The sequence below is a fragment of the Lytechinus variegatus genome, chromosome 8 (genome assembly GCF_018143015.1).
Source record: "Lytechinus variegatus isolate NC3 chromosome 8, Lvar_3.0, whole genome shotgun sequence".
Lineage (NCBI taxonomy): Eukaryota > Metazoa > Echinodermata > Echinoidea > Temnopleuroida > Toxopneustidae > Lytechinus > Lytechinus variegatus.
The window spans coordinates 32,665,372-32,689,474 of record NC_054747.1 but is presented as its reverse complement, the minus strand read 5'-3'; the positions used below and the strand labels follow the sequence as shown (position 1 = coordinate 32,689,474).

The 24,103-nt window shown below is 38.5% G+C and overlaps 2 protein-coding genes across 2 annotated transcripts; one reads left to right on the top strand and one right to left on the bottom strand.

Moving 5' to 3' along the window:
• Positions 1–285: 285 nt before the first annotated feature.
• On the bottom strand, positions 286–23,363 carry LOC121420379 (histone H4 transcription factor-like). The gene is made up of 11 exons (XM_041614985.1): positions 23,293–23,363; positions 11,920–12,125; positions 8,861–9,084; positions 8,104–8,200; positions 6,090–6,242; positions 5,256–5,333; positions 4,641–4,761; positions 3,469–3,607; positions 2,768–2,892; positions 1,834–2,071; positions 286–1,481 (listed from the first exon to the last, which is right to left on the bottom strand). Exons 2-11 carry the CDS (start codon positions 12,101–12,103, stop codon positions 753–755), a joined length of 2,088 nt encoding a protein of 695 aa, XP_041470919.1. The 5' UTR covers positions 12,104–12,125; positions 23,293–23,363; the 3' UTR covers positions 286–752.
• LOC121419658 lies at positions 14,578–14,892 on the top strand. Its single transcript, XM_041614116.1, has one exon. It carries the CDS (start codon positions 14,578–14,580, stop codon positions 14,890–14,892), a length of 315 nt encoding a protein of 104 aa, XP_041470050.1.
• Positions 23,364–24,103: the final 740 nt, after the last annotated feature.

Below are 24,103 nucleotides of genomic sequence, written 5' to 3'. Positions count from 1 at the left end.
CCTCAAACTGCAGCATAACATGCAGGTCCCCCAAGTCCATCCACCATCCAAGTTTGGTGGAAAAGCATGTCCCCCAAGTCCATCTACCATCCAAGTTTGGTTGAAAAGCGACTTACAGTTGTGGAGTTAGGTGTCATAAGAGTCTTGAATGTAAACTTTAACGTTGACCTGAAAATGACCTTTGACCTTACCATGTGACCTGAGACATGCAGGTCCCCCAAGTCCATCCACCATCCAAGGTTGGTTGAAAAGCGACTTATTGTTGTAGAGTTATGTGTCATTACAGGTTTGTGACGGACGACATTTGGATCCCTAAGTCTCGCCTTCACCTCTGGTGGGCGAGACAAAAAGGGTATCAAAATTGCCAAAATGAGGAAAAAGGGGAATAGTTTTCACCACTGTCTTGAAAAAAAAAAGTATTTGAGGTATCATTTGGGAAAAGAAAACATGATCAAACACCCTGCGTAGGTAATACTCTGAGATCAAAATTCTATGCAGATTCTGTCCCATAATTTAACCCTTATTTATTTTGAAGACGAGACTTGCATTGAATTCACAGAACTTCTTTTATTTACTGGATTGCTTCTTTGGTTTTTATGTGTAAATATACATGGTGCCAGTTACAAACCAACACACTTAAGACTGATTTCATTTTGGTACTCTATTGCAATATGACACACTGGTGCTACTAATTTGAAACCATTTAGAACCCATTTCCATGGGGATTCTAAGGTTGTGACATCACACTTCTATCAGCTAACAAACCCCCTCGAGAGGTTTGTCATCGCTTCAACAGCCATAGCCATTCTATCGTCTTCCAAACCAGGATAACGGCTCCTTATCTCATCTTCACTTGTCATCAAGCTCTTCACATTATCTATACCCTGCGGTGAAAGGTCACCGTGACCAGGTTTCTTCGGAGTTCTTTCTTCGCTGCTCCTCTCCTCTTCAGCATCAACCCCCTGCAGCTGCTCAATAGGAAAGACATGAGTCTGGTGATCGGTTCTAAGATCCTGACGATATTGCACCTGAGAGAGTGGATACCCACCCGTCTCTAACGTCACCTTTGACCCTGACCTAGTCATCGACGACATATCTTGGATGTTCTTCGCGATGGCATGGGCACTGTCCTGATCCTGCATGATGTTATACAACCCTGTCTCGGTGGACTGGACAGGTCTTTCTTTTGCACCGATGGCGCTGTTCAGGTCTTCGACATCGAAGACTCTCCTCCCGGATCTGTCTGCGTTTTTCAGGTCCAGGGTGTAATCCACGATGATGACTGATCCTTGGGAGTCTTCCACATATTGCACCTTGCTGGGTTCAAAGTTCACTTCATCACAGAACCTTTTATTGCTTGGTTCGAGGATCTCTTCCTCCGGTGAAGTTGTCTTGCTAGCCTCGACGTTGACTTTCTCAGGGGAGCCCTTCTTTCTTCTCTTGGTCCGTCCCTTCCGTGGTGACCTACGTTTCTTAGTTGCCTGAGGACACAAAAAGAGCATGTTCAACTTAAAAAATGTCAAATGTTCAATAATTTCATCAGGTTAAGTTTGGTTATTGTCATTGGTAAATATAGTATTTTATAACATGTACCTATGCTAACAGATGTCAACGGAAGTGAAACCAGTCTATTTCATTGACACACTTGGCCACTGGGGACAAGTTATAGACAGATTCTATAATATTTTTGATGGCCACAAAATACAGGTTTTCATTAGTTAGGTGGCCACTAAGGCAGGTTTACCTAGATATGATTCTACGATAGTTTCCCTTCAAAGTTACGATTTCAAAATTGAGTTTGAATTGGAAAATCTAGCATAACTTCCGACTCACCTTTAATTTCTTTGCTTCTTGCGTGGTAGACGACTGGGGATTGGCAGTTACTTCCTCAGGGATAGTCTTCAGGGATGTGGCAGTGGGTGTGGCAGTGGGCGGGGCAGTGGGTGGGGCTGAAGGCGGGGCTGTGGGTGGGGCATTGATAGAGGTATCTTGTAGGAACTGTTGTGTGAGCTCAATGCTCTCGTAGCGTACCGTCTGTAGCCTCAAGAATCCATCCTCATGCTCCCTATACCTGTTGGAATTGAAACAAGTCAATTATGTCAGTCATAACCCGGGCTTTCCTGTAATATAATAGTTAGCAATTGATGGTGGGGCTGATTTCTATGATTAATTGCATTGATTATCATATATGATCAATTGGAACAGTGAGTCCTAAAATTCAAAGGGTTTAGAAGCTTTAAGTTGATGGACCTTGAATTAATAGAACATTCGGTTAAATTGTTGACAAGTTGATCACATGATAAATTGTAGTAATTTTCATAAAAATATCATGATAAATACATAATATAGGATTTCTAAAGCGCAGATATCCACCTTGCGAGATGTTCCTATATTACTCCGGCTTAGCTAGTCTACTGATTCCGGTGGGCACAGCTTTTAGAAGAATTATTTCCTGCTGGTACGCATTTACCTCACCTGGGTTGAGTGCAGCACAATGTGGGTAAATTTCTTGCTGAAGGAAAACAAGCCATGGCTTGGAATCGAGCACACGTCCTTCAGATTGAAAGACGAGGGTCTTAACCACTAGACCACGATGCCTCCACTATATAAAAGAGTGGTGCTCTGTTTTTTGCTTACCTGTAATGCAAACAGCTTTTATTTACAGCCACAGTGAGCACTATCACTGGCTTGAACTTTTCTTAAAGTGCCCATACATTAAAAGAGCTGAGCAGCCCAATATGTTGAGGGCGACAAACAGGAAACTTACCTGAACCTGACGTGACCGGAGGGCCACTTGAAGCGATGCTTCTCTTTAAGATGATTGGTCAATGCATGACCTCTTGCGAACTTTGATTGGCAGACGTGACACAAGTATCGTTTCTCCTCCAAGTCCTGAGAAAAATCGGCAAAAGATTACAAGACAAACGGTAATAAATGGAAAATTCAATTAAGAATCAACATTATAATAAAGTACAGGCACCACAGCCCCACCCAATGCGTTAACTACTGCCTTAGCTCCTAATGCCCAATCCAAACATCCCATACTAATTAGTAACAAGTATTAGTCTTTGAATATTTAATGATCACAGACAAATCCAAACAGTTATTGTTTGAATTTTCACATAGTGTATAGGCATTAGTATTCTTTTCAATACTAAACTTTGTTGATTTACGATTTTAATTTCATTGTAAAAAGATATACATGTATTTTAATCAATTGATTACTGCAAGGAAATAACATTAAAAAGCTTCAGTGGGTTCCCTTTTTTCATTTTTGTATATTATATCTTTGTTGCTTTATATTGTAAATTTGTCTTGTATTTGAAATGAAAATAAATCAATGCAATCAATCAATAAATAAAAAAAATTACATACTGAATCTACACCTGATGAAGTATACCCTAAATATGCTGAGAATAGGTGTATGCACTGTCAAGGCATGATTTTAACTTTCAATGATATACTTACAGAATGACACTTTCTGAAGTGTGTTCTGAGTGCACTCAGTGTCTTAGCAGTGAATGCACAGCTTTCAATATCACAGGAATACGCATCTCCAGCATTGTGACTTTCCATGTGTCTCCTCATATCTGTCCTTGTCTTGGCTCTGTCAAGATCAGAAAGTCAATATAATATATGACATAACATGACATCATATGATATATTATACAGATATTGACTAATGGGGTGTGTAATATAAACATTCTTTGGACCGCCGGATTTGTATTTTCCCGAGGGGTTATATTTTCCCGAAGCGTGCAGCGCTGAGGGAAAATATGATCACGAGGGAAAGTATTAATCGTTTAGGTGGTACAAAGAATGTTTTTTTTACACATCCCATCAGTCAATATCTGTTATATTAGATAGCCTCCAATGATGAAGATAAAGTTAGGCCTTACAATGCATGCAGTATGTTTATGATATTCACAGCGATTGATTGAACTGGTATAGATCTAACGTTAGATCTTGATCTATATATATCTAAGTAACGTTAGTCTAACGCAGTGAATGACCCTTTTCTAATCAAATCAACTTTGTTTAGGCCTAGCCCTACATCTAAATCTAAATCTGTCTTGGCTATATATTATAATATAATATAATATAGCCTGGCCTTGTGAGAGATATAACATTTATATCCCTGGATAGAATTGGATAGCCCCAAATCAAAGACGGGGCAATACGACTTTGCAGAGAATAATTAATGTTGAAAGTCCCTAAAGTTGGTATTCAATATTATTACACAAAATCAGACACTTGGAAAACCAATTTTCCCATATTGAAAATTTCACAATATGGAATGCAAATATGTATGTTCTAAAAAATTGGAGAGCATTTAAAAAAACATGTGAAACCTGGTATAGCCACTCCCAGAGTGCACAAAAATATTGATGACATTTTTTTCAACTTTGGCCTTCCCATTCAAAACAGATTGAAACTGGTTTCTATATCGCAGAAACTAGGGACATCGCCCTACTGCATTTTTTTATTCGAGGACCACTTTGACTCGCGGCCAACCTGAGCGAGCTTCACAGCCCACCATTTGAGAAGCGCTGCCCTAATGGATAACCCATTCCTATCGTTATTAATAACAAATATTGTCATTGATGTTCGTGTTTGTATTATCATTGGTGAATACTTACGCATGGTCGCAGAGTTCACAGGAGAAAGGTCGATCTGAGGAATGTCTCCATTGGATATGCTTCTTCAACACAGAGGGCGCCGGGCATGTCATGTCACAGAAAGGGCACTTGTAGTGATTCACTAGAAATAATAATGCAGAATAATTAATTTGCTTCAATTTGATGTTCATGGCAAATGACTCCATTTGATAAGGACTGGTGCTTTGACTAAATATTTGAGTTAAAAAAAACTAAACAAAATGGAAATAATTCTCTTAAGAAATGAAATTCAGATTTACAATACATATCTGCTTGAGAAATACCCAAATGAGATGGGGGTTCTCCAACCACAACAGAGAAGATGATGATTTGTTTTTGCTTTATGTAAAGTAATTCATGCTATCCGCCAATTTAATTTCAAAACCTATTAGATCGTTGGACAACTGTATACTTTAAATATCTCAACCTTGACAGTATCATTTCTATTTATTGATCAACTGCAACTTCATGTGCAAATATATCTCGACAGAAAAATTAAAACTCTGTGGTGACAGCATCGCTTTCATACAATTATTGAACCAACAATCAATGCAAAGTAAGACATCAAAAGTTTTGTTATAAAACAGGAATTCTTACCATGGTGTCTCATATGGTCTCTCAACAATCTTTCAGATGCAAAAACTTTGGAACAATGAGAACACTGGAAATTAGGCTCTGAAATTTGGAAAAAAAATGAAAGGAATTGAATGAGCATAGCAGGGACTGCTGGGAGAAGTTTTCGGAACTGAAGTGGCTACCCTGGGTAAATACACCGCTATTATTATTATTATTAGCATTACCAGCTCACCTCCACCATCACCATCATCATCATCACCATCATCACTACCACCACCATCATAATTATCATCACCTCACCATCATGATCACCACCATCATTGTCATCATCACCATCATCATCATCACAATCACCAATCACAATCCCCCCCACATGATCATCACTACCACCATCATCTGCATAATGATTGATCTGCATTACATGTATCTTATGATCATCGTCAGACATTAGCATCATCGCTACCATCATAATTGATATCCTACTGCTCTTCACTCTTCTCATATATAATGGTCTGATGAGCCCTATTAATGGATATATTGTTTACTTTTGTCAACCCACCTGTGCGTTTTGAAACACCCGTATAAAGTGCCCTATAAATGCCATTATTATTATCATTATAAGTTTCCTATCATAATCCATCAAAAAGCACTAAGGATGTAGTCTGCAGGCACAGACCCTCATTGGAACTTTGATCAACAAGTGTGCCTCCACGCGAAGACTAGCACATACAAAACTTGCTGTTCCAATGAGCGAGAGAGCCTTCAGTACACAAGGCATGAGTAGGCTGCACATTCAGACCCTAATTTCAAGTGAAGGGTTTGCCCAGCAGACTACTAAGGATGACCAATACATACCATCTAGTATACCCTGGCGATGAATGTGATCAAAGAACTTAGTTCTGTTGCTGAACAGACCACCACATTGACTGCAACCAAATCTCTTTTCCTGAGAATGACATCGGAGATGATCCCGGAGCTTGTACTTATCCTTGGTCTTCACCTGGCAATCTGAAAGAAATAGTCAAGTCAATAACTGAATTTTCCTATCTCAACTGATGTTACCTCCAGTTAACTGTGCTAAATTCGAATATTCAAGGCCATGCAATTTTTTGACTTGGGAGAAATCTGACTTTAATTGAACAGGCATAAAACACATGCCTTGCATAATATTGACTTATGATAGGTAATTTAATATGCAATTTGCCTGTATTTTTAAATTTTAAATGCTTTTTTGGGGGCCCACAGTCAGTTCCTGCCCCAATTACGTGCCCACTTTCAATCAGTAACAGGATTAATGTAAAACAAACAAAAGAAAGCCCAGTAGAAGGAAAAAATAGACAGTACCTTTTTTGCAAATGTCAATTCCCTCCACTGGTTCGCTATAATAAATGTATTCTAGAGTAAAACATTCAAACCTGTTCTATGCCTGTGATGAACATCTAACACCCTTAGTTTTGGACAAACAACAGATTCTATGTCAGTGTTGAGTTTAGAGTACAATCTAACCCAGTTATTTACCTGTAGAGTAGGGCTGGGAGTAAACTCGAACAACTGAAACATTAGATCGGTTTAATCAACAATCAGCAAACGAACACTACATTTTACACAAGTCAAAAAATTGTTACTTGAGAAAAGTCAGGTATTTTTACCTGAGTTTTTGCCCTGTGTTAAAGTCAACGGCAGAAATCAGACTAACCTTACTTTTCAGTTTTTGCCGGAGTTTTCTCAGGTAAAAAGCTTTATGCAACTGGCTGCATTGATTACTGATTTGATTCTTTGATTACTGATGTTGATTACTGATTTTGAGTTTTCCCTAGCAAACAATGGAATAGCAAAACGGCTCATCATCACAGGTCTACAGCAGAGTAAACTCTGTAATAATATAATAATATGGGATATTTATATTGCGCACATATCCACCTTGTTAGGTGCTCAAGGCGCTCCTATATTACCCGGCTAAGCTAGGCGTTCATAGTGCACACAGCTTTTTAAGGAATTACTTCCTACCGGTACCCATTTACCTCACCTGGATTTTTTTTTTTTTTTTTGATGGTTAATTTACTGGATTGGTACAATGTAGTCAATTTCAAGGCTAGATCTAGTCAAAACTATATTTTAACTTACGCTCATGGCCTTTGTGTTCGCACAAATGCACCTCTGTCATACTGTATTGCAATATGTAAATTCCGGAATTCCAGGGCGCGCAAGCCGATTGGTTGGAAAGTTGCACCACTTGTAATCGGGAGTTGCAGTGCAGTGACCAGTGTGAAGATGTTGGATTGGATATCATTTTTTCCCGAAATTTTGTGTTTTTTGTAACATGCGTTTGTCCGTCTTTATGGCAAATACATGTAAATTGTAAGTAACAGATCGCGAGAGAAAGTGTCAACGATGCGAATGATAATGTCTATCCCCGAGATTATTCTTCACTCAAAGATGAAGCCCTATATCGGGCGCCACGTGCGCAGCATTATCATTCTGCCTTGGTCATGTACGTTTTCACTGAAATGAGTCAGTATGTGTCTTTTATTCATGAAGTTACAGTGATTTAAGTGTGCATTTTTCTTCTAAAGGTGCTCTCAAAATACGACTTTTGGACATGATTTTTTGAAAAAGTCCTTGCCGTGGGAGGGGGGTATCCCCCCTCCCACACCCTCCCTCCGCTCGGTCGCTTCGCTCCCTCGCCGCTGGCGCCCTTCCTATTTCAAAATCCTGGATCCGCCCCTGCCTGGGTTGAGTGCAGCACACTGTGGATCAGTTTCTTGCTGAAGGAAATTACGCCATGGCTGGGATTCGAACCCACGACCCTCTGTTTCAAAGTCCGAAGACTAATCCACTGGGCCACAACGCTCCACAATTATTTACATACCTCTCCACCTGCATCCTAATACACCATGTATAGGCTCCTCCATCTGACTGTGCATCTCTACATGACAGTAGAAGAAATCTGGATTGTTTGTCACAAACTACGGTAAAGAAAGAAAATAAAAGACAAAGTACATGTAATTTCATCTGAGAAAATGAGAGAATGTGCCGGACAGATGCAGCTACACAGGATTTGTTTATCATTTGGTGCTGATTGGCGATAGTAGCATGTTTATAGGGGTGAGGTGGTGTTGATTCACCCCCCTCCCCCCACAGCAGTTTTCAAATTCAAGATACATTAAAAATAATATGTATTAATAAGAAAACATTTTAACATTTTAATTACTTAAATTTGATCAGAATCCCACAAAAAAATTTACAGTTTAGGTGCTTATTTAACTTACAGGCAGTTACAACAAAATACTAATTTTCACAATATAAATTAGAATAACAAATTCATGTAGTATAACACAAAATGATTAAGTTAAATTTCATATGAAACACCTTAGAATATAATTTTTGTCACGATCACCCAGGCAATCCACAAACCATGTGACAAGACTAAAAATCCTCTGGACAAGTATTAGGTTTAACAAACCTTGCTCAGAAGGCACATTTCATGAACAGTAAACTTCAAACTTCAAAGCTCTTTTGTCATTGAAATTCTGCTCCCCTGATTCAGCTAATTTTCATAAATATTGACAGGTTATTAGAATTTTTGGATAATAATGGCTGGCTCGTGTTCGGCTTTGAGCTCTTACCGTGCAGTCGTCCCAGCTACATACAAAAGAACTTGGGACTTCAGGGATGATGTTTCTACTGTGAGGTTCCAGCTGACATGTTTCTATCTTACACCTTTCTCTCTCTACAGTCCCAGCCCATTTAATCCGTGTATGGTAGCCATGGAATAACAGATGTCTGAGCAGAGCCCCCGATCCTTCGTTAGTCACGTATCCACAGTCATCCCATTGGCATTGGTAGTCATCTAAAATAAATGAGAGAAACAGTAGTGATGGTTTTAAAATTGACTCTGGTATCCGTAAAAACAGATAACAAAACGTTCACAAGATTAAACAAAACTTGTACAAAGAATTACAAAAATTATAAATAAATGGTATCTGCTAAATGTTTATTTTTGTATCTAAATAGGAATTCTAGCAAATGATTTATACTGAAGGATTGCTTCCAGCCATTTCCTATAGAAAATTGATTTCTATACTACGAACTCAATCTTAGCTTTGAAATGAAGGAAAACAAACTTGACATGCATATTCTACTACACAAGGGGGAGGGGGTTCTTATGTCCAATCAACATATCTTCATAGAAGAAATCTAACTGATCAAATAATACCAATCAGGTCTCACAGGCCTAATTCATTCCCCACAGACTCATGTGTTAAATTGGCACTTTAAAAAATTCATAAAAAATAAGGATGAAATTCGGGGGTCGAATGTTTACTACCAGTGGATAGGATTTATATCTGGCAATCCATATCTGACCAGAAAAGGGTCCCTCGACCGGCTCATTTTAAAAATAAATTGGCGTGTTTGAAGACACCGTCGGGGGGAGCAGATTCATCAACTCAAACAGCAAAATAGCCGTAATCCTTCCGCCAGTCAAAATATAGTCCAAAATTGGTGATATTTCTTCCCAATTAGGGAAAAGGAAGTTCAGTAATTACCAAATATAGAATCAGTGTTAGATGGACAATCATATGCATACACTTTGTCAATCAGCCATATCAAAATAAAAAAAAATAGCAATGGGTTGGCTCGAATGAATATCTAGGGCCTGCCACTAGTGATTAGGCCCGTGAGACCTGTAATGTATGGCACATGAAGGTTTATTTTTAATTTACCTTCCTGGCTTTTCTTTAACATCTGTACACTCACTTTACCACAAAGAAATGCATGAAATATACAGATGTGTTATGTAATGACCATTTCTAATGTTACTTCTAATGTCTAGTGCCCTATGGATTTACATACATCCTACATGCCTATATGTAGCTCAACAATGGATGCAATGTTAGGGCCCAAATCCTATAATGCAAATTGTAGATATGATTATGAATAGAGTGCATATATGGATTCAAGATCTGCCCACAATATAAATACCAGATTCACATGAGTTTAATTAGATAACAATAAAAAGAAATGAGAATCAACATACAAGCATACTATACATTCACATCTTCCTATGACAAGGGCCCAAGCCAGGGTGTAAGAGAAAGAGGCAGGGGGTTAGATGGCTTGTATTCTAAATGGATGGGGGCTAGTCTGGCTAGAAGTCAGTAAAAGTTGAACAAGATTAGCAGTAGAACTCATTCTCAGCCCCCCCCCCCCCACATAGGCCTACTAACTATGCTTTTCTCCCCCCCCCCCCCCCCCTCCCTCTTGAATCCATCACTCTTCAGCCAAATTCTAAAGTTTTTCTCTTCTCATTCCCTTCCCCATGAACCAATTTCACAAGCGCAATTGATGCAAGGCCTATCTAATGTGTACTTTATCTCGTGATGGGTGCAATACCATGAATACACGATTTACAGCAGCGCTCGTCGGTATACGAAAACACACAACATGCAAGCAACCCAGTGCACAACACACGCACAGCCTACACAGCCTAGCCTAGGTACACAAACACAAGAGTTAGTTACTAATAACAACTTGTTACATTGTACCTGTAGTATACCCCCTATGTAGCCTTGTATAGCCATGAAGTTCAGTTTTTGGACCTCTTGATGATTGAAACATGTCTACTAGAAAAACAATCTGCTACTGAAGAGTTGGGCAGGTATTTCATCCACTAAGGAATTCCCCATGTAATAGGCTATGGTCAAGGTTACCTATAGGTCTCACAGGCCTAATTCATTCCCCATAGACTCATGTGTTAAATTGGCACTTTAAAAAATTCATAAAAATAAGGATGAAATTCGGGGGTCGAATGTTTACTACCAGTGGATAGGATTTATATCTGGCAATCCATATCTGACCAGAAAAGGGTCCCTCGACCGGCTCATTTTAAAAATAAATTGGCGTGTTTGAAGACACCGTCGGGGGGAGCAGATTCATCAACTCAAACAGCAAAATAGCCGTAATCCTTCCGCCAGTCAAAATATAGTCCAAAATTGGTGATATTTCTTCCCAATTAGGGAAAAGGAAGTTCAGTAATTACCAAATATAGAATCAGTGTTAGATGGACAATCATATGCATACACTTTGTCAATCAGCCATATCAAAATAAAAAAAAATAGCAATGGGTTGGCTCGAATGAATATCTAGGGCCTGCCACTAGTGATTAGGCCCGTGAGACCATCATTAAAAATATTTTAGCCATGTAATATTACCAAACCATATTCTCAATTCATTTTTTAGATTATGCTTGTAAATTTAAAATTTGTAACTCTGTTTCCCACATCTACACTATATGATATATCTACCATTTACAAGCACATTATTACTCAAAATAAGTCAGGATTATACAGACCTACTTTATATGCAATGATGGATGAACTATGATTAATGCATAGTTCATCTTACCTATTTTGCTATTTTGTTGGATCTTTTAAAAGTACTAGATTTTTTCTTATATTATTTATTACATCTGTTTCAAATGTATACTTCTTTATACTTTGGCAAGCCTTGTATTAATTATGAATGCAAACGAAAATGAAACAAACAAATCTCATAAGAAATTCATTCAGCAAAAGCCAAAGTAAAAATTAACATTATCATGTTAAGCAGCCTGACCCATTGGAACTTGGAAAAATCAGTTATGGGAATGTGGGTAAATTCAACATTATTATCATGACTGGCTTACCAGTATCATCTATGTCTACATCAGCAAGACATTTCTCAATGGATAGTGCACTAGCAATGAATTCTTCTGCATGGCCCATAAGATGCTCAGTGAAGGCTTGTGTAGTCTCTAACACCGAACTGCAACCATTCCATTCACATTGTAGCTTCAATGGACGCCGTTGGTTTCTCGGTATGGGAGCCATTCCAACAAGGCCTCAATTACATCTGAATGAAATGAAAGTAAGACTATTTATTAGTTCTCAAGAGTCAAGACCACCGTTTCATGTTAAATTCCAGTTCCCAAAGCAAGGCAAAGCACCCCCATTTGCATCAAGTCCTATATTGTAGATTGTGCCATAATCTAGTTCTTAAGCCCCTGAATGAGGACCACATGGGGTCTGAAGCCACAATGAAACTGTCAGCATGAAATGGGCTGATTTCGGGGGAATTTCCAGGAAATTCAGCCTGCCAGAAAACTAAGATTTGAATTGATTTTCTACTATCATGACTATGTTTGGGATGTTTGTGAAGCTAAAATAAAAATTTTGATTTATGTGTGTCCCATTACTTTTATAAAGTTACACAATCTAGATCAAAACCTAAGGCAGAAAATGCGGCCATTCCGTGCTTTAGGAAACTGGACACTTATTTGAACCGGGATCTACCTTACCATGATATTCTAAAGAAATCCTCGCTTCAACAATTTTCAAAAGATCTGATGCGAAACCTTTTGTTCCCGATGCGAAACTCTCCACACAGAGCAGTCGCTTCTGGTTCCTTGCTCCTCACACAATATTCTATTGAACGACTTTTACAGCGAGGGACGGTTTTTCAATCGACACCAAAATATAAATTAAAATCATTATTTAACAAGGTTTAACAAGCTTTTATCTAGTCGTGAAAAATAGGACACCAAAATCAAAAGTATAATCATTAGTTAACAAGGTTTAGCAAGCCTTAATTTACTCGTGAAATAGGACACCAGTCTGTAGAAACGCACGGAGAAACTCTCCATAGACTTGTACACAGTGGACACCTATTTCCCCACGTAACTTCTCATTGACATCCAACCACCAATTAACAAGGTTTAACAAGCCTTAATTTAGTCGTGAAATAGGACACCAAAATACAAATCAAAATCATAATTTAACAAGAGTAAACAAGCTTTAATATAGTCGTGAAATAGGACACCAAAACAAAATAAATCACTAGTTAACAAGGTTTAGCAAGCCTTAATTTACTCGTGAAATAGGACACCAGTCTGTAGAAACGCACGGAGAAACTCTCCATAGACTTGTACACAGTGGACACCTATTTCCCCACGTAATTTCTCATTGACATCCAACCACCAATTAACAAGGTTTAACAAGCCTTAATTTAGTCGTGAAATAGGACACCAAAATACAAATCAAAATCATAATTTAACAAGAGTAAACAAGCTTTAATATAGTCGTGAAATAGGACACCAAAACAAAATAAATCACTAGTTAACAAGGTTTAGCAAGCCTTAATTTACTCGTGAAATAGGACACCAGTCTGTAGAAACGCACGGAGAAACTCTCCATAGACTTGTAGTTGTACACAGTGGACACCTATTTCCCCACGTAACTTCTCATTGACATCCAACCACCAATTAACAAGGTTTAACAAGCCTTAATTTAGTCGTGAAATAGGACTCCAAAATACAAATGAAAATCATAATTTAACAAGGGTAAACAAGCTTTAATATAGTCGTGAAATAGGACACCAAAAACAAAATAAATCACTAGTTAACCTGAGTTAACAAGGTTTAGCAAGGAGCAAGCCTTACATACATGCGCACGAGCGACTAAATAAAGCTATATGATGACATCATATCAGACGAGAGATTTAGATCGAGAGCTCGAGTACGAGTAGAGGGAGCTCGGAGACATATCGCGGCGAACCGAAACTGAGCCTTAAATAAAGCCTTTAATGCTAAGTTCACACCAACGGCGAATGCCGCGCTTTAAATCGGCGATCAATTCGGCGTCATTTTTTTTCAACTTTTAAAAAATCTTACGATCTCATCAGATATGTTATGCTCTGATAAGCTCTGATGCGCTCTGATACGAAGTTCGTTCCCGCTTGTGCGACAAATTATTTCCCGAATCGCTACGGCTTCTCACGCTATGATGCCGATTGATCAGGATTTATTACGCTTTAAATCACGCTTTGATTTGCTTTATTACTCTTTGATAAGCTTTGATGCTTTATCACGCTTTAAATAACGCTCTAATACGATTATCAAGATCTCTTGTGCATTGATAGGGTCTGTCAAGCTCTGTTACGCAATGACAAAATTCGAGATTCTGATTGCATCCCGACTCTGATCCAGAGTATATAAAGATGCAGCAGATACACGAAATCATTTCATCTTTGGCAGAAGAACGAGATATGGTAGTTCAATATGTACCAGGCTAGAACCATCTTATGATGTAGACATGACCTTTATCTCCCTGCTATATAACTACATGATAGCCCTCGAGGCAGAGAAAGAACAGCAAAGACAAGAGGAGATTGAACTACCAGCAGGAGGGAGAAGACCATTCATCAGGTGCTGCTGTACCAGGCCATGGGTCACTGAAGAAAGAAGTCAGCAGTACGGCCAGTACTCTTAGACACACAACTGCGATTAGAGGACCATGTTGCCTTCACAATGTTCACTAGAGTAACCCCTGAGGTGTTTGATGAGATCCTTGCTACAGTTGAACCAGTCATCCAGAAGCAAGAGACTAACTACAGGCACCCTTTGTCAGCTGGCCTCAAACTGGCAATCACCTTGAGACATCTGGCCACTGGGGACAACTACAGATCACTGGCATATGGTTTCAGATGTGGTATCTCAACCATATCAGAGTTGATTCCAGGAGTGTGCACGGCGATTGTAGAGGCGTATAAAGATGATGTCTTCAACATACCTACTACCCCTGAAGCATGGAGCACCCTTGCCCAGCAGTTTCAACAGAGATAGAATATCCCCCATGCAATTGGTACCTTGGATGGAAAGCACATAGCCATTAAGAAGCCAGCAATCACAGACAGTCTCTACCAAAACTATAAGGCTTTTTCTCTATACCACTGCTTACATTGGTAGATGCAGAGTACAAGTTCATCTGGATTGAGCTGGGAGGTAAATGACACATGTCTGACTCTGAGCTCTTCGAATGCCTAGAAGATGGGTTCATAGAGCTGCCCCCATCATGCCCCCTCCCTGGAGAAAATCAGCCTGATATTCCCTACTTCATCCTGGGTGACGATGCTTTTGCCCTGAAGAGCTACATGATGAAGCCATATACAGCAGAAGAGGGATGACATATGAACAGAGGATCTGCAACTACAGGATCTCAAGGGGGAAATGAGTGGTGGAGAATGCCTTAATTGGAATCATGACCAACAGGTTCCGGTGCCTGTTGGGAATACTGGAACAGAAGGTAGATAACGTCACAGAGTTGGTGGGGACAGCTGTGGTGCTCTACAACCTACTGAGGAAGAGGGTGGCGCGCTAGCAGCCAATGAGGTGGACCACGAAGATGAAAAGCACAGCTTCGCACTCGGGGCCAGGAGAGGCTGACCTCACTGGGAAGATGTTCCGCAACCACCTGCAAGGCGGAACCTCGCCAATGTGGATGACAGACATCAGAGAGGTCAGCTCAGAGAATACTCTCCAGTGGGTGCTGTTGACTGGCAACAAAGAATGGCTGGGGTGGTACTTCCTGATCGAGTCAAGAAAGGAGTGACTCACATATCGTCAGAAGCAAAATAATGATGAAGATAAAGACTTTTGTGTCTGGAAATAAGAACATAATCCCATACGCACACTTCGTTTATTTTTGATACATGTTCGAAATAATTTTTGTATTGTGTGTACTTGTAAAGATGTTATTGTTGTTGTTATGTAATTCATCTGCTTGTAAAAATATAAATACAGACTTTATTGACCCCCACACATTAAAAATCAGATAATACTACTATTGTACATCAGGAGTGAAAATTTAAAGGAATCAAGTTGCAGAATTCGAAATTTAGATATGCGCGATTAAAGATTTTTAAAATACGCATTTGTTTGTTAAATTGATTATTACACATTATTACAAATTGATTTTATTACTAATAAAAATAGTAAGAAAATCAATTTTATATGTGAGATAAATTACCTTATTGTAAAAGAGAAAATAAAACAAAGGGAATAAAATATAGAACATTATAGAATTAAAATTGAAACATAATAAAACATAAATAGAAAAAATTTTGTGGAAAACTTTTTGAGTTTTTCTATTTATCTATTTTTTATTCTATTGCCTTTCCTGTTTTATTATTTTTCATACAGGATGTCCCATTATAAAATGCCTGGTACACTTCTGGTCTTTTTTTTTCATTAAAAAGACCAACTTTTCATATAGTAACTAATCCAAAAATACCAAAATCACATTCAGTGGTTTTTGTCTCACCTGCAAAGCAAAGTGAGACTATAGGCGCCGCTTTTCCGACGGCGGCGGCGGCGTCAACACCAAATCTTAACCTGAGGTTAAGTTTTTGAAATGACGTCATAACTTAGAAAGTATATGGACCTAGTTAATAAAACTTGGCCATAAGGTTAATCAAGTATTACTGAACATCCTATTAGAGTTTCATGTCACATGACCAAGGTCAAAGGTCATTTAGGGTCAATGAACTTAGACCATGTTGGAGGAATCAACATCGAAATCTTAACCTGAGGTTAAGTTTTTGAAATGTCATCATAACTTAGAAAATATATGAACCTAGCTCATGAAACTTGGACAATATCACTAAACATCCTGCATGAGTTTCACGTCACATGGCCAAGGTCAAAGGTCATTTAGGGTCAATGAACTTTGGCCGAATCGGAGTATCTGTTGAATTACCATCATAACTTTGAAAGTTTATTGGTCTAGTTCATTAAACTTGGACATTAGAGTAATCAAGTATCACTGAACATCCTGTGCACATTTCAGGTCACATGACCAAGGTCAAAGGTCAATGAACTTTGGCCGAATTGGGTGTATCTGTTGAATTACCATCATAACTTTGAAAGTTTATGGATCTGATTCATGAAACTTGGACATAATAGTAATCAAGCATCACTGAAAATTTTGTGCAAGTTTCAGGTCTCATGATTAAGGTCAAAGGTCATTTAGGGTCAATGAACTTTGGCCGAATCGGAGTATCTGTTGAATTACCATCATAACTTTGAAAGTTTATTGGTCTAGTTCATTAAACTTGGACATTAGAGTAATCAAGTATCACTGAACATCCTGTGCGCCTTTCAGGTCACATGACCAAGGTCAAAGGTCAATGAACTTTGGCCGAATTGGGTGTATCTGTTGAATTACCATCATAACTTTGAAAGTTTATGGATCTGGTTCATGAAATTTGTACATAAGAGTAATCAAGTATCACTGAACATCCTGTTTGAGTTTCAGGTCACATGATCAAGGTCAAAGGTCATGTAAGGTCAATGAACTTTGGCAATGTTGGGGTTTTTTGTTAAATAACCATCATATCTCTGTAAGTTTGTTGGTCTAGTTCATAAAAAGTGGACATAAGAGTAACCATGTATCACTGAACATCTTGTGCGAGTTAGAGTAGTATTCAAAGTCAGCACTGCTGCTATATTGAACCGCGTGATGCAGGTGAGACGGCCAGAGGCATTCCACTTGCTGTATTATAATACTTCTTGCAAAGGTCTGTCAGCGGTAAAAATCAGGCTGAACGAATCCTTAACCATGTTAACTGTAGGGCCTATGGGCAAAGTATCAAAAGTGGGGTCACCGCTTCGAACCAAGCTCTCTTAAACTCTGTTAAGCTTTCCTACGACTTTGTTAAGCTTTGTGACGCTTTGATGAGCTTTAATACGCTCTCCCCGCTTTACGCAATCCGTGACAGATCGCCTTAAATTTTTAAACAGTTTAAACAATTTTGGCGCTCTTGCCGAATGTCCCGAATTGCTCAAAGCTTTCTCATGCTCTATTACGGTCTTTACGCTTAAATTAAGCTTTGCTACGCTTTGCCGCCGCTTTGTACGCCGCTTTAAAGCGCCGTCAAAGCGGCGTTGGTGTGAACCTAGCATGAAGGAGGACATGTTTTTCATTTGGTAAGTGTCCGGGGAATTAGGAAACTGGACACCTATTTCACGATAATGCCGAAAATGCTGAATATTTACCTCATTTCATTCTTCTTTTTGCAGCCAATTTATTGGATTTTTTTTCATAAAAATTAAAATGTTATTTTGTCATGTCAGTCTGCATGGTCTGAAAGTGAATGCCTCAAATCTCAATTCCCTCAAATCATGTTTTTTTTGGGGGGGGGGGGGGGTAGGATTCAGGTGGCTGTCGCAAAAAGGAATCTCCTACCCATATGTGTAATAATGATTTAGCATTTAAGTACTTCATGCCAGTCCATGAGAAATGAATGAAAGGCGCGGCGTTGATGAGCACCCTCCCGATGCTGCCCGCTCCCGCCCCTGCCCCGGGCCGTGGGCTTGACGTCCAACTCCAACAAGGATGCAAGCGGCGGCCGGCGGCGCGAAATCGCGACAGCACCACAACACTCAAATCATTTTAAAACAAAGCCATAAATTATAATGAGAAAAAAAATATGACGACGATTACAACAACAACAGGAGTACCTTTAGAATCCAATGTCATGAATCGATTACAAGAGCAACCTCCGATCCTATTCCTAATTGTTGCTGCCGTTGTGCAATGATAGCAATTTTGTCGCCCTCTACGTTACGTTCGTGAACGAATAAATAGGGAGATGGATAAAGGATAGGGGGGGGGGGGATAGCCCCGTAAGGAGTACGGGTACACGACTTGTCCAATATGGTTGATGCCCGGGGGTTGATGTATAAGAGAGAGTGGCAGCAATATTAGGTGTATAATGAGAGGACTTATAAAGGGAAGATTTATAAAGGGATCAATGAGGGGGCGCGTGATGGAGGACATGTGCAAAGGTATATAATCATGTTGATGTTTATGTTTTGGTTAAGGAATGATATACGTTGATATGTATACAGGGATACTGGGAGATTTTTATGTTATGGATATGAATACTTATACTTGGATACTATTGGATACATGGATACTTGGATACGTGGATACATGGATACTTGGATACTATTGGATACATGGATACTATTGGATACATGGATACTTGGATACTATTGGATACATGGATACTTGGATACGTGGATACGTGGATACGCGGATACTTGGATACTATTGGATACATGGATACTTGGATACGTGGATACGCGGATACGTGGATACGTGGATACTTGGATACTATTGGATACATGGATACTTGGATACGTGGATACGTGGATACGCGGATACGTGGATACTTGGATACTATTGGATACATGGATACTTGGATACGTGGATACGCGGATACGTGGATACTTGGATACTATTGGATACATGGATACTTGGATACGTGGATACGCGGATACTTGGATACTATTGGATACATGGATACTTGGATACGTGGATACGCGGATACGTGGATACTTGGATACTATTAGATACATGGATACGTGGATACGTGGATACGCGGATACGTGGATACTTGGATACTATTGGATACATGGATACGTGGATACGCGGATACGTGGATACTTGGATACTATTGGATACATGGATACTTGGATACGTGGATACGCGGATACGTGGATACTTGGATACTATTGGATACATGGATACGTGGATACGTGGATACGCGGATACGTGGATACTTGGATACTATTGGATACATGGATACTTGGATACGTGGATACGCGGATACGTGGATACTTGGATACTATTGGATACTTGGATACGTGGATACGTGGATACGCGGATACGTGGATACTTGGATACTATTAGATACTTGGATACGTGGATACGCGGATACGTGGATACTTGGATACTATTAGATACTTGGATACGTGGATACGTGGATACGCGGATACGTGGATACTTGGATACTATTGGATACATGGATACGTGGATACGTGGATACGCGGATACGTGGATACTTGGATACTATTGGATACATGGATACGTGGATACGCACGCGGATACGTGGATACTTGGATACTATTGGATACATGGATACTTGGATACGCGGATACGCGGATACGTGGATACTTGGATACTATTAGATACTTGGATACGTGGATACGTGGATACGCGGATACGTGGATACTTGGATACTATTGGATACATGGATACGTGGATACTTGGATACGTGGATACGCGGATAAACTGATACGTGGATACTTTGGTACTATGAAGGAACATCAAGGAGTTCCTGATACTCTAGAACATGGAAGCCACATAAAGAAGTACATGATACTAAAAGAACTTTTAGAACGAAGCATCACACACCCTAATTACCCTTTCTGCCAGATAATTTACATCGTTTTTAATTTGTATTTTTCTTGAGAGAAAGATAGAAAAGGGTACTTTAGTGAATTGTTCCAAATTGGCTGTTTACAATTCGACGATTAATTTCACCCCGTCCTGCTTGTGATTGCAAGGAGACACATCGTATAGGGCCTACATCACAATCCCTTTTTTAAACAAATTAATTTCATTCAGGGCTATGTCTTGTTGCGCTTTTATCTCGTTGTTTAAAAAGCGCTAAAGAACCAATTTTACTTAAACACTTACAGATTCGGTCATCGGATTTAAGCAGTCATTCCTACTCCCTGGGTGTATCTTAGCCATTCGTCAATGTGAATGTCTCGTTCTGATTATGAATTATCTAATATGAGTCGTTCTATTTATCATTTTTAACTTAAAACTAGAGATTTAATAGTTCAAAATTGACCTGATAATTATTTTTTTGTCCGATTTTTTAAGAAAGATGTGAATAAGAAGTAAAGGAGTGAATATAAAGTTTTGTGAATGAGTTATTGCATGAATGGCATACATTGTATAATTTATTTTTTTCAAAAATTATAGAAAGAATGAACTTGATGAAGAGAAAAGGAAAAGAGGGAGAAGAGAATGAAGAAAAATAGGAATAAGAAGTAAGGGAGTGCAATAAATTTTTGTGAATGAGATACTGCATCATTGGCATATAAATTACTTATTTTAAAAAAATTATCTTCCTACTTATACATCCAGAAGACTTTCAAAAGAGCATGGAGTACTAGAACTGCATTTGTAACAGAACATCGGCATGCAATGACGCCTTTGATATAATATTTCGTTTTGAGCACAAATTTGATTTGACTTTCATTGGTTGGTTATTATGTGAATGTCTCGTTCTGATTATGAATACGAATAAGTATTAGTCCTATATGACTCGTTTTATTCTTAATTCTTTATTATGAAATGTAATTTCTAATATTTCATGAATTCAGTTTATACCTAGATAAAAATTGAATAAAGTGACCGGTTTATGAAAAGACATGACTTTCTTAGCGCTATTTGAAGTGGTGAAGAGGAATGTTATCTGACTAAACTTAGTGATTCGAGTGCAAAGCGCGAATAAAAATATGTTATAGGGCCTATTGGCTTGCGATCAGAAATTTCATATTTTAATCACGTTTTGTATATACACAATCAGTCCGAAGCGCGTTTTTTGTGTGGAAATCGTATTTTGCTCCTGTGTCCCGGCGTCCCGACAAACCCTTCCCGGGACGCCTATTTGTCCCGTATTTCAGAATATTGAACAAAATGTAGTTAATACATTTAAAAGTGGCGAATTTTCATTAAATAACCAACAGCTGACGAAGCAGGGACAACAATTAAATCGATAACTGTAAACTTTTGCAAGTTCTGCGGTGATTTCTTGCTAACCTAATACATTGCAAACGAACTGGCCTCCTGCCTGTGTGTGGCAGGCTACTAGCTAGGCATGGAGGATCGAAAAATCGGCGGGAAATTCTTATAATTATACTATGGATTCTCAGATTAATGATTTGGAGATGTAATCGGAGGAACATGTTATTGACTTTTCATAGATCTAGTTGTTTCAGCTTTCGTTTTGAGTCTTGGTGTGCACGATGCCGCGATGTTTCATCTAATTTTTAAGTTTGACAATATATTTCACTTTGAAATTTTATTCATTTCTAAAACATTTTATGTTTAAAATTTTGAAAATACATTAAAAAACACCAAATAAAATTATGATTTTTATTAGATGATTGGATTTTTTTGTTTACTTGAAGTTTGAACTTTCCCTTTTTCTCTATTTTATATATACCCTATCCTTTCTGCTTGCCTTTTTTGTTCCATCTATCTTTCTTTCCTAGACATTTTCTTTTCTCTCTCTTTGTCTGTTCATATTTCTTTCTTTCCTTCTTAATCATTATACTTTTTTATTTCCTTCATTCTTTCTTTCCTTATAATTACCTTGGCATCCTTCTCTCTTCGTCTCCTGTTTCTTTTCGTTCTTTCTCTCCTTCCATTATTTTCTCTTTTTTCGTTCTTTCCTCCTAGCTTCATTCTTCCCTTCCACTCTTTATTCCTTTCTTTATTTTTCCCTTCTTATTCTTTTCCCTTATTTTCACTTTCTTTCTTTTGTTTCTTTCTTTCAAAGAATGAAGGACATTTTTCTTTCCTCCTTTTTCTCACCTTTCCCCCTTTAATTCCCTCCTTTATTTTGTCTTTCAGACATTTAGTAATCTTCCCTTCCGTCCTTTCTTTCTTTCTTTCTTTCTATATTCATTTCAAAGAATGACGGAAACCTTTTTTTATCTCTTTTATTATTTCTTTCATCCTTCTTTTATTCTAACTTTGTTATTTTTTCTGTTTTCCTTTATTTTCTTTCCTTCCCAATCATCTCTTTTCTTTCTCTCCTTCATTCTTTCGTTCACCTTCCTTCTAATTATTTATATTTTTTTTCGAAAGTCTTATAATTATACTATGGATTCTCAGAAGCCCAAACTTTGTGTGGGCTTCTTTGTTGATCTTATTGTCCCGTATTTCATTTTGTGAAATCTGGTCACCCTGGACTCTCCCTTCCTTTCCCCCTTTTCCACAAACATCCCAGATGCCCGGCCGTATCCTCGTATCCACGTATCCGCGTATCCTCGTATCCGCGTATCCTCGTATCCATGTATCATCGTATCCATGTATCCACTTATCCTACGTATCCACATACGTATCCCAGTAGTATCCACGTATCCTCGTATCCATGTGTATCCACGTATCTTAATATCCATGTATCCACTTCTGTCTCAAAGACTTATTAAGTATAAAGTTCTGAAAAAGTACGTCGTATCCATTGTTTTTCTCGTTTTAAAATCTAGAGATTTTTGTAATCGATTCATGACATTGGATTCTAAAGGTAAGCCCAACAACAGTACGTACAAAAAATCGAACAACCAAAGAAACGTAAAAATGCAACAGAATCTTACCTGAGCTGAGTGAATCAGCTGCTACTGTCGTTGATTCGTGAGATATGATTGTCTTTCGATCTTGCGGCACGCGCACGCGCACTGCAACTCGGGACTTGTGACGATCGATCTTGAGGTTTGCCCATCATTTTATGCCAATATCCAAGCTAGAGGTGACATGTACTTTTGAGGGAACAGATTGGTTTTTCGACATGAATACGAATTCATGAAATAATAATTAGCTTTGAATGAGACTACATTAATCAATTGAATTAAATATTCATATCTAAATGGTACCCAAGATAACAACAATAGAAATGGGAAAAGGGTATATTTGACACCACCCCCTCCCGATCTCCCCCCCTCCCCCTTCCTTCTCTCTCCCTCTCAATTTCTCTTGCTCTTTAAGCAAATTGGTGAGAGTTTGAACAAAATCGAACAAGCTGTTTGTAGCTTAGGAAGTCAAAATCTCTCTTTGTTCATCAAACATTTCAGTAAGCAGTTAGTATCTTTCTTTATTATCTGCTAATATTTAAATTTGTCATCAGGGCAATAATATTTTATTCCACGTCTTTGAATGTCTTTGACAGATATGGCGCTATACAAATACTGTGTATCATCAACTAGGTCTGCCAGCAGATGGTCTAATACCATCAGGATAAAACCGACTTAGTCCACTGTCAGTTTGGGTCTACATGTAATTGCCAAATGGTCTAGCCTTCATTTGGTCTAATACCCACTTGGTCTAATTCTTTTTAGTCCCCAGATTGTTTTTTTTTTCTTTATCTGCTTATTATTATGCACTTTGTCAAATTAATATTGCTTTGTAAAA